This window comes from Copadichromis virginalis, linkage group LG2 (assembly GCF_057382275.1).
Source record: "Copadichromis virginalis isolate Kocher_CV1m ecotype Utaka linkage group LG2, C_Virginalis_male_GT1.1, whole genome shotgun sequence".
NCBI lineage: Eukaryota > Metazoa > Chordata > Actinopteri > Cichliformes > Cichlidae > Copadichromis > Copadichromis virginalis.
The window spans coordinates 38,919,459-38,931,307 of NC_140619.1; the positions used below are offsets into that span (position 1 = coordinate 38,919,459).

An 11,849-nucleotide genomic window follows, 5' to 3' on the forward strand; every position below is an offset into this window, starting at 1 on the left:
GAAATCAGCAGTGACAGGTGGAGGCTCTGTAGAGGCTCTGTCATGGTTTGGGGGCTGCATATCAGCCGGTGATGTTGGAGATCTTGTCAAAATTGATGGAATTATGAACCAAGAAAAGTACCATCAGATGGTATCCATCATGTAATACCATCTGGCAATGGCTTCCTTTCTCAGCTTTTCTGACAATGACCCAAACACATTTCTAGCGCACGGAAAGCGGACGTGGACAGAAAAACGCCCAATGCAACACCATCAGTCATGACTCCCCCAGAGCGCAGACCTCAGCATTATTGAAGCAGTGAGGGATCCTCTTGACAGAACAGAAGGCAGCAAATCTAAAGAAGAGTCTCCTTCAGGAATAACTATCCCTGATGACTACCATAAAGACATTTAAATAAAACTTAAATAAATGTCTGTTTCCCATTTTCCAGGCAAGACCTGCAAAGTCTTGCTGTACACACAAGATTAATTAATTAACTTCACAAATCACTTCTTTTTCCATGTAGCATTTATTTAAAAACACAAATATGTGTCACTGTATATCTAAACATTCACTTTTCACTGTACATTTTTTTCATTTCTAAAGAGTACATCTTCTTAGCATGATCAGAATTTACAGTGATGCCTTGTGATGATTTCTAATCATTGAAAGCTGCTTTGAAATGGAGCGGGGATAGCTTTTCATATACAAATACACATTTTACACATATGATGGCTGTTTAGTTGTGACCACCTAAACAAATCTGGTAGTATCTCAGACACACAAACTAAAGAACAGGTTGCTGTGCATCAAACTCATTCTCCAATTCAAACCGCTGTTCTAGACAGTCGAAGAGAAATCTAATCAAAACGTATATTTTTAGCTTAGCTGATGCTCAACTTGATACTCAGAACCTCTTCAGTCATATCCATCTAATGTCATTAACACTTTACCAAAGGAGCATCTAACAAAATTACATGAACTCTAATCATAAATATAAAACTACATTTTCGAAATGGATAATATAATCTACAAGGAACACCTGAAGAAGAGACGCTGTTTAAACAGATGGAAATCATTTGTATGTTTGTTTTGTGGAAAATGTAAATCCTAATTTACGACTAAAATTTAAATATGTCTATGCAAAAATAACACAACATACGGTAGTTCACATCACATTACTGCTAGTGGAGGCCCTTACTTGGCAAAAACAAAGCAGAGATTCATTTCACTCCACTCGCTAAAACATTTTCTACACCTACTTCCCCTCTCTTCAACTGATGAGCACCACAGGCATAAAAAGAAAATCAGAAAATCACATTTGCTTTCATCTTCCCGTTTATGTCCCGTGAACATCCACCCTGCAGTCGTAGTTACAGCCACAGATTAAACAGGGGTTACTGTTTAAACAAACGTCTCTAACAGCAATGGTAGAAGAAAATATGCTCATGTATAAAAATATTCTCAACTAGCAGACTGAAAAACCAGCTTTGTACTAACATAGAGCTAGTAATCGATGTAAGAGTCGTTTATAAATATAAATCTAAGATGAAATGAAAGAATAGCTGCGTGTAAACTTGGAAAAAAGAAAAGTGAGGTCCCGTATCCTTTTTGGTGAACCACCAATGAAATTATTCGTGCTAAATATCTGAACTACAGACCAAGGCCTCGAAACCGCACGGTCTGTTCTCCTCACCCACAAAGAGAAACACTTTTCATCCAGTCATCAAAAAAATCTGGAAAGAGTAACACTGTAAACAAGCTTTGTGTGTGTTTATGTGTGTTTGTGTGTTTCGGAGGGGATCACTGCACCACACACATGGAGCTGCGAGGGGGGTTGACTGTCCTGGCTACAGTGTCCTGACTGTAGTTCACAATGTCCGCCTTCACCACGCGCTGAAAAAGATGGAAAGGTGTCTTTTTAGTTTGAAAGCTGCAACAAGAATTCCTTTGAAATACCAGAAACCTCCAGTTAGGCCACAGATTAAATTAAGCCTCGCCTATTAAAGAGTTAAACTGCTGAAAAGTGCGATAAACGACACTGTGAATGAGATCTTGAGAAACAGAAGTGTTTGCTTTCATGCAGCTTTGAATGAAAAGACTGATACGACTCTTATGTCTTGACTATAAATTCAAAGCCACAGCCAGCAGCAGACTAGCTTAATTTAGCCCAAAAACCATTATCAGGAGAAACATCTAATTTTAAAAACTCTGTATGTCCGTCTAAGCCATAGGTGCCAAACTCTGGCCCGTGGGCCAAATTTGGCCCGCAGCCTAATTACACTTGGCCCGCGAAGCCATACCAAATTACTATCAGAGCTGGCCTACTGGTATTACACAGCTAAAATTTATATTGTTTAGTATTAAGCTTTGCTTGTTCCATATTCAGTTTTTCAGCAAAACGTGTTTGAGTCCATAAGAAGAGATTCATTCTTAAATCTGGAGGAATAAATATATTTCAATAAATATTAACGTTAGCCCGCGACTTGGTTCCAGTTTTGAATTTTGGCCCAATGTGTATCTGAGTTTGACACCCCTGGAGCGGTCCCATTACTGGCGGCAGGGTCATGCACAGACATACAGTAAGTTGTAAGGACCTTCTCATCTAGATGGCTGACTGAGATATCTCCCAAATTGTTTCTTTAACATTTCTTGACATGGGCTCAAAGTCCATGCTATGACTGAAGACATTGGTCAAAATGTTTGTGCACCCACGCCCTGAATCTGACAGGAAGCAGATGAAGGTCAGAATGGAGTCATATCTGTTTCATGGTTTTGAGGTTTTTCTCATTACATCACACACGGACAAAAACACACATAGCTTAGAATCCCAAAGTGGACTAAAAAAATAACACTACTACAGAGGACATGTATTTTTATTTGATTCACTACTTTGTAAATTTAAACTCTGAACCAAAACATAACCTCTATTACTAATAGTTGCTACAACTACAAATCTACGGGGATATATCTGTGTAACTGTAGAGACATACTTCCGGCTACTGAATCAAACATATTTTGCTTTGCTGGGCGTTCTCTTGACTAATTGGACCTTCATCCTGTGGGTAGTCCACCAGCTCAGCCTTCACAATCCTCTGAGCAGGTTCAGTGTATCGAGCAGTAGATGAGTGGAAGACAGGAAAAAGAATAGAAAAACAAAACAAAACAGAAAAACAGACAGTTATAAAATCATGAGAGAGCACACGTATGATGAGAGTTAAAAGCGACATTGAGCAAAGTAATGAGTGAATGAGAAAGAATAAATCAGGGAGTGCTAGAGATGAGGAAGAAAAGGAGTGTAGACAGCACACAGAGCTAAGCCAGTTTTCTAATTAAACACACGCTAAAACACACAAAGGAAAAAACCTTAGAACACTGAAAATCTAGTCTTTCATTATTGAGATCGATGCCATGTCAGTACACTTCATCCTAGTTTATGTCTGATGAGACATTTTAAATTGCTGGTTTGTCCAAACCCTAAAAATAATTCATTTATTCAATAGAAAAGGGCAACTGGACCCTATGGTGATTAACCACCTTCGAGGAGCCCACATGGCTGAATACCAGGCCCTGGTTGGCTGCCTGATTAACGAGCTGCTGAAACCTGGTGTTGGAGTCGGTGAGTGATCCGTAACTTCGCTATCTGATCTTACAGACAGAGGACCATGACGGAGAAGCCTGCCAGGCAGATATAATACTGTCGGGGGTTGTGACCCTCATGTTCAGCTCTCTAAACCTGACAGCTGATAACGACACTTTGCTCGCCCATGGCTACACCCAGAGGCATGACCTGCTGAAAGCCTTCTCTCTGCACCAATTTCCATTTACAACACTGGTCTTTATGAAAATTTATGAACTGTTTCTTGCGTTTTGTTTTTGCTTTGACCAAGTAAAACACATTCCTCCACACCAACCTGCAGAAATCGACAAACACTTTGGACTACTGCGCTGACAAAACATCTGAAAATACCAGCTATGAGAAATTCTGAGCAAACCAACAGACTGAGAAAATAATTATTTGATTAGATTCTTAATTCTTAGATTATTCATAATCAATCAGAACCTCAGATCACAACACATACAGTATCCACTAGATATGTAAATTTCTGGAATGTACCTTTAACTCAGTGGTTTTATAGGAAGTTTAATAAATGTTAAGTAGTTTCTTTTGCTTATACAATATATGTTTTCTTCCCTGTAGAGCTGTGCTGTGTTTTGTGTTTCTGACAACTACTCATCCCTTCTTTATGAGTGGACAGTGGATCTAGCCACCCACCCAGCTTGATTAGCCTGGATTAAAGCACTTTGCTTTACTGACAGAACTATGAAGGGAGGGGGTTAAATGCAAAAGCAGATGGACAGCTACATTAGTCTGTGGTCATTTTCACTTAGTCAGAAGCGGTGTTGGCTGATTGGAGCAGAGCTTGAGAATTTGGCCACTCTTTCACCTACAAGCTCTCCCTTCTCTGGGGTCCTGACCTCTCTGTAGCCCCTCAGGCTCATCAACCACTAGCCAGCCAGTGTGGCTCCAGCCGGTCATATCACACTCAGGATTAATGCCTCTGGGGGAGGTGACCTTGTAAATCCTACAGCTGCCACTATTGGGCATCATGGACTGGCTGGCAAGCCGAGGCTCCGTTTTGTCAAAAAAAACAAAAACAGTGGGAGATAAAACTAATAAATCAGCCAGCCACTCCTAACCTTCTCACCCCAACAACTGCCTACCTTTAACCTCTGACTTCACGCATTAATGTGGTCAATGTGGGTCTATTTACAGATGGGCAGTGTCAGTGGCAGGTATACCATCACAGGAGGCAGACGTAGCAAAATCATGTTTACACAGCAAAAAGTCCTATACAGTGTGTGGTGACCTCCATTGACCTAACGCACTCCCCGTGACCTCGCTTAAGTTCAGGCATAACATTGCACATAGGTGACTGGTGAAGTACTGATGAGACTAAGAGCAAATTATCCATATACGATTAGAAGAACGTTGCATACACAACCTTGATGCTAAACCTTGATGCTGTCACGGCTCACCTGTGACTGCTCTAGCTCTGCTTTGTTTAGTTTTACACCCAGAATCTCAGCAGCCAATCTCTGAAAACAAAGGTACACCTGGAATAAGAAATTCAGAGAAAAATAACACAAGGTGAATCCAATGAAAGCCACTTCCAATTTATTTTCTGACCTACTGAAAATTGGCTGGTACTAACCGAGTCCCCTGTCTTGGCCGATACGAACTGACTGATGAGGCCGTTCTCTTGGCAGAAGCGCTGGTGTTTATCAGACTTCACTGTCCTCATGTGCTCCAGGTCGACTGTGGACAAAACACAGCGAAGACGTGAGAAAAATTACAAGAGACAGACAGATGGATTTATGCGATGGTTACACAGCACTCTCACAGGTTTAACTGTTAAATATCAGAGCATAAACAAAAAAGATAACTGTTTACACTTGCGTTAAGATAGAAGAGGTCTGCCTAGTGTATGAGGATGGCACGCATAGAGGCATGTAAAAACAAAGCGTAATTCAATTGTTATGTTGCTTTCAAAACCCAGCTGCATAGACTGATCGTCGTTAGCTTTCAATTTATGGATGGAGTCATTGAGAGTGGAAATGATCTCCTTCCATTCCCAGCTGGTATTGAAGCTGGATGCGGCACATTCCTCAGCGTTAAGCCGAGTACAGTTGCACCCTGAAGCCACAAACCTGTATTTGACCCGAAACAGACAAACCAGCCCAGCTGTGGAGAAATACTTAAGAAACAATACATGAATGACCAAAGACTTGAGGCTACAATCACAGTGAGAGTGTAGACAGAGAAAGACGTTTGACTTATGAGCGCACCGGGATGTTAAGGTGGGTGCAAGGGCCCGAGATCTGGGACTGTCACCTACACAGTGATTTACTGTGAGCACACAATGACAGCACCTTCCTTTTTTTCACTATTGTAGTGATGTCCCTGTCCATTCGACTCCTGTATAGTGATACTGGGCGCTTTGCTTCTCTCCTTCCTCACTATGGGGTCATGCTGGGGTCGATAAGGAAGGTCACCCAGGGGTCTTGTTGCTGAAAACATTATCTTGGTTCTTTATTTCTGGCTTTGTGCAGGAAGGTGGCCACGCCCGGTATCTGGTGCATGCATGTCTATGTTAGCTGGAAGAGGTCAGGCTACTGTACGGTTTTGCATTTCTCTCACCCCCCCTCGAGTTTTAGTCTTTGTGTGAGGCTTCATTGAAGTTGTCAGGATTTACCCTGTTCTCATGCCCCTTAGTGTGCATGTGTGTGTCTGTGTGTGACAGGGAAGAAGGGAGGTGTGGATAAAGCCAGAAGCAGAGAGAGAGAGGGAAATGTAAACACTGCACTAATCCTGTATTATTAATATCTGAGCCTCATGGCATATGACCTAAAAATGCTAAAGGCCAAAAAAATACATTTAGAAAGAATCATTTTAGGCTAGCAGGAATATTAGCATCGTCATAAGTGACATATAAACACAAACCTTTCTGGGCAAGGGCAGACTCTTTTACAGCTACTCAATGTCCAGGGCAGACTGTCATGTCTCTCCCTGTACATAAACAGAGCTGTCTCATAGGCGTCAGCAGGTTATTAATTCCAGTCATTTACAGCCAAGGTACCCAGCATGCTACTAGAAGTAAACACTACTAATCCTTTGGATCCTGCACACTTGGGAGAGGCTATCAATCATGTGTCACAGTCAGATTAACCAACATTAACACAGTGGCTCAGAAGCTGTGGAAGACACGTTACTGTTAAGTAAAGAAAAAGGTGTGCAAATTTGGGAGGCTTCTTAATTTGGCCTGTGGGTGTGCGCGTCAAGCCAATGTGAAAACTGGAAGTGAGTAGCTGCTAAGAAAATTCAGAAAACAGCACAGACGCATGTCTGGAAACTTCAGGTTTGCTTACATGCAAATTAAAATTTCTGACAAAGCACCAAAAGACTAATCTGTAAAGTATTAGAATTGTCATTAATGTGGAAACACAAATAAAGGCACTTCATGTCTTTTGAAGCCAAATGATTGTATCTTAAGTGCCAGAAATCTATTGTGAAGTGCCAGTTAAAGTGTACAGGCAGCAGATTTACTACTTACAACCTAATGTCTGCCTGGGCTGCTTGGGCACATTAGCATGAATGGTGTGTATGTGTAAGTTTGGTGATGGAGTTTTTATTATGAATGAATGATGAATTTTTATGAATTATTATGTCTATTTTTTATGCTTAAGGACAACAGATGGAAATTAGCCCTTGGCTATAATCTGGTATGTTTACATTCATGTAATTTTTTTTACATTTATGTTCATTAACATGCACTGTCCTAAATAAAATAAATAAATAAACAGCATGAGCACTGCATTTTGTCTAACTATTGTAGAATTGCAGATGTTTTTAAATTTTTATCTGAAAATAACTCTTTAAGACGTTTTTTCAATAACTTTTAGATATTTAGATTAATAAATGTTTAAATTTAGATATCAAATTTAGATAAAAACACATGCTGCAATTATTCCATTTTGTTTGACTAACACCAGTGAGATCAGTCACTGTAGCTCTGAAAGCAAAATGGTACGCCTTTTGGTTTTAGAATATGATTGGAGCTGCTAAACAGTTTGGCTCCACCATTGTTGTACTTTTTGATTTATAATTCGCTTGGTTTTTTTAAATGTTGGCCATGTTAGCACCTGTACCCTTTTATTACTCTCTACCAGGGGTGGGCAACTCCTCGAGGTCCGGTGTCCTGCAGGTTTTAGATCTCACCCTGGGTCAACACACCTGAATCACATGATTAGTTCGTTACCAGGCCTCTGGAGAACTTCAGGACATGTTGAGGAGCTAATTTAGCCTTTTTTTTTTCTTTTTTTTTTTGTGTCCCGTTTGTTCTGACACAAGCTGTTGGGGAGTTATATAATATTTTTAACCAGTTTATGAAAGAGGGTCCAAAACCAAATTTATGTAAAGTTGCAAATAGAAATTTCCAGTTAACTCTGTCAAATGCTTTTTCTGCATCTAGAGATAATATTATGGTTTCGATGTTTTTATTGTATGAGTAGTCTATTAAATTAAGTAATCTACGAGTGTTTGTTGAGGAGTGCTGACCTTTTATGAAACCAGTTTGGTCAGGATGAATTAAGAGGGGGGTTATTTTCTCTAATCTCTTAGAGAGAGCTTTACAGATTATTTTAAGATCTACATTAATAAGGGATATTGGACGATAGCTTGAAGGAAATACAGGGTCTTTGCCTGGTTTTTGTAAGAGACTGATATTTGCAGAGTTCATATTTGGTGGTAGTCTACCATTTTCTTTGATTTCCTGCAACATCCTGTGAAAAACTGGTGCCAGAATTGTCCAGAATTCTTTGTAAAAATCAGTTGGAAAACCGTCTGGACCAGGAGCATTATTATTGGGCATATGTCTGTGAAGGTTCTCAGTCATCCAGGTCATCGTAGTCAAAGGAGCTTGCAAAGAAAACTGGACTTCTTTAAGTTGCTTGAAGACGTTTCACCTCTCATCCGAGTAGCTTCTTCAGTTCTAAGGTCAAATGGTGGAGAGTCCCAGATATAAACCTAGTGGGAGTTTCCCCCCACAGAGGGACAAAAGGACCCCTGATGATCCTCTAATCGCCTGAGCCAAGGTGTGAAACTGGATGTGGGTCCCAATCAGCCAGAGTTTCGGGTGTGTTCATTGTGAAACCTGGCCCCACCTTATCATGTGATTTCCTGAGGTCAGATGGCCCAGGATGTGAGTGGGCGTTAAGGCGTCTGGGAAGGGATCTCAAAACTGGATTATAGATGGCAGAGAGTTGGTGTCGTAAACCCCGCCTCTGTTCAAAGATGGTCGCTCACAGTGGACATAGATGGCTTCTTTCACTCCTCTTTCAAACCATCTGTCCTCTCTGTCCAAAATGTGAACATTGGCATCCTCGAAAGAGTGACCTTTGACCTTTAGATGCAGATGGACTGCTGAGTCTTGTCCTGTGGAGGTGGCTCTTCTATGTTGTGCCATGCGCTTGTGAAGTGGCTGTTTGGTCTCTCCAATGTAGAGGTCTGGGCATTCCTCGCTGCACTGTACAGCATACACCACATTGTTATGTCTGTGCTTTGGCGTTTTTTGTCTTTCGGGTGAACCAGTTTTTGTCTGAGCGTGTTGCTGGGTCTGAAATACACTGGGATGTCGTGCTTGGAGAAAACTCTCCTGAGTTTTTCTGATACACCGGCTACATAGGGGATGACAATGTTGTTGCGTCTGTCCTTCTTATCCTCCCTCGCTGGTGTCTGGTCTTCTTTTCTGTGCCTCTTTGCTGACTTTAAGAGCGCCCATTTAGGATAGCTGCACGTTTTGAGTGCTTCCTTTACATGTGTGTGTTCCTTCTTTTTTCCTTCAGGCTTAGAGGGAACATGTTCTGCCCGGTGGTGTAGGGTCCTGATTACTCCAAGTTTGTGTTCCAAAGGGTGATGGGAGTCAAAGAGGAGGTACTGGCACAACACAGAAGAGCCACCTCCACAGGACAAGACTCAGCAGTCCATCTGCATCTTAAGGATAAAGGACACTCTTTCGAGGATGCCAATGTTCACATTTTGGACAGAGAGGACAGATGGTTTGAAAGAGGAGTGAAAGAAGCCATCTATGTCCACTGTGAGCGACCATCTTTGAACAGAGGCGGGGTTTACGACACCAACTCTCTGCCATCTATAATCCAGTTTTGAGATCCCTTCCCAGACGCCTTAACCCCCACTCACACCCTGGGCCATCTGACCTCAGGAATTCGCATGATAAGGTGGGGCCAGGTTTCACAATGAGCTCACCCGAAACTCTGGCTGATTGGGACCCACGCCCAGTTTCACACCTTGGTTCAGGCGATTAGAGGATCATCTGTGGGGGGTTACTCCCACTAGGTTTATATCTGGGACTCTCCACCGTTTGACCTTAGAACTGAAGAAGCTTCTCGGATGAGAGGTGAAACGTCTTCAAGTAACTTAAAGAAGTCCAGACGCTTTTCTTTGCAAGCTCCTTTGATTATTGGGCATACTTATCAAAGCTTCCTGGAGTTCACCTGGCGTCAGTGGTGAATCCAGTGCCATTGCTTGGGTGTCTAATAATTTTGGAAGAGTTATGTTGTCGAGAAATTGATCAATTTCGTTTTTAGATGGGTTTATTTGTGGTGTATATAAAGTTTCATAGAAATCCCAAAAAATTTTGTTTATTTTTTTAGGATCGTATATTGTATTCCCAGATAAATCTTTAACAGCACATATAGTTGTTTTTTCCTTATTGATTTTTAACTGGTTAGCAAGTGGTAATATTAACATAATATACATTATGATAGATAAGCAAACAAGGTAACCCTAAATTCTGTATATGGTAGTAGTGGTTCATGGCTCCTTTAAGTCACAAAATAATACTGTAGGGTAAAGGACCCACTTTCCCACACAAAATAATTTTTCAGCATCTGTCTGTGTAGACTGAATACAAGACTAATCCCACAGTTTTAGTGTTTTGCTCCATTTTTCTCCCTAATGTACCCATTTCTACTTATCAGGTCAAAAGAATCTTTCTCCAATGATCTGGTTTACCTCTGTTTCTGTCAAACTGTACATCAGCTTAACAACCCTGAGGAAGTGACTGCAAACACGAAATAAACTGTTTAGGCCTCCAAGAGCATAGAGATAGCGAGTGGATCATTACTCGTCAAGAGCGATGGCTCTCCCTCGCTGTGGTCACCATCAGTGTTTATTTAAAAGGTCTGCCTGTCATTGGGGTGAATTACAAGACAACAGTTAGAGATTAATATCTGGGGGATAAATTAGGCTTTTACCGTAAATAATTGGTTTGTTATTGCAGTGACCTATTAAATGGGAACACAACCAAATGAGAAGAAAATATGGATGTTCCCCTCCACAATTTAGTGTCTATGTGGATGTCAGCTTTCCTCCTTCATGGAAAGAATCCACTCACTGGCAGACCTGATCATCCTGAAACCAGACAGGCTTGGCGGGGTTTTTTATGTCACTTAAAAACTTGAAATTAGTAAGGAGGTTGGATTTTGTTTGGATGGATCTGCCCAGAGAATGCTTTTAAAGGAGTACCATTTGCTCTGTCACCTTCCCTGAAAGGACAATCACACATTAACTGCCAATGAAACGAAGAAACTGAAAAGCCATTAGTGATGAATCAATATCGTCTTTACTGCTTTGAGTGACTTAAAACTAGAGTTTGTTTTTAGCACAGACCGCAGCTCTACTGGCACACTTGCACTTTCACATACACTGCTTACAACATCCCCATGGCTGGGACTGGAGCCAGGCTGAGATCTCGAAGCTTATCCAGCAGATCATCGTGGCAGTTGGCTATTGAATAATGGCTTGCTGTAGCAGTGTCTGGTGGTTCTTTCTGCATTGAATTATAAGTACCCTTTGAGTCAGTAATAAAGCACAAATAGGTGTATTGTGAAAAGGTTGTGAAGTCATGTTGAAGAAAACACAGCAACCTGCTGTAGCAGAGCATTTTGTACACACTGCTCCAATAACAACCGAACAAGATCAAATTCAGTAAAAGACTCAAAAGCATGATACCAATAATCATGTAAACATAATTTGTGCAACTTTTGAAGGAAGAAATAATATGCTCATCTACCTAAAGGCATAACCCCCTTCTTACTTATAACAGTGGAGCTAATTTATAAGAAAAGTATATTTTGTAGTAATACAGCAAGATGATCTAAAGACTTTCTGCCACTGAATTCTATACAACTGCAAGTCTTTTTAAAAATAGAAAGACAATGATCAACCAGCCAGGGGCTTGTACTGGCTGATTTTCAGTGTGTTCAGCACACACTGGCCGTCCAGTCT

The 11,849-nt window shown here is 41.0% G+C and overlaps 1 protein-coding gene across 3 annotated transcripts in view; it reads right to left on the reverse strand.

The window, feature by feature from the left end:
• Positions 1-490: 490 nt before the first annotated feature.
• rab28 (RAB28, member RAS oncogene family) overlaps positions 491-11,849 on the reverse strand; it is a 34,583-nt gene continuing 23,224 nt past the window's right edge. Inside the window, exons 5-8 of one of the 3 annotated variants that reach the window (XM_085434093.1) lie at positions 5,197-5,300; positions 5,021-5,098; positions 2,974-3,075; positions 1,811-1,876 (exon numbers count right to left, since the gene is read on the reverse strand). In XM_085434093.1, the coding sequence (XP_085290219.1) occupies positions 2,980-3,075; positions 5,021-5,098; positions 5,197-5,300 (278 nt within the window). In that variant the 3' untranslated portion in view covers positions 1,811-1,876; positions 2,974-2,979. Of the gene's footprint in view, positions 1,877-2,838; positions 3,076-5,020; positions 5,099-5,196; positions 5,301-11,849 lie in introns of those variants that run through there. The other 2 variants (XM_085434103.1, XM_085434086.1) reach the window with 2 other exon arrangements.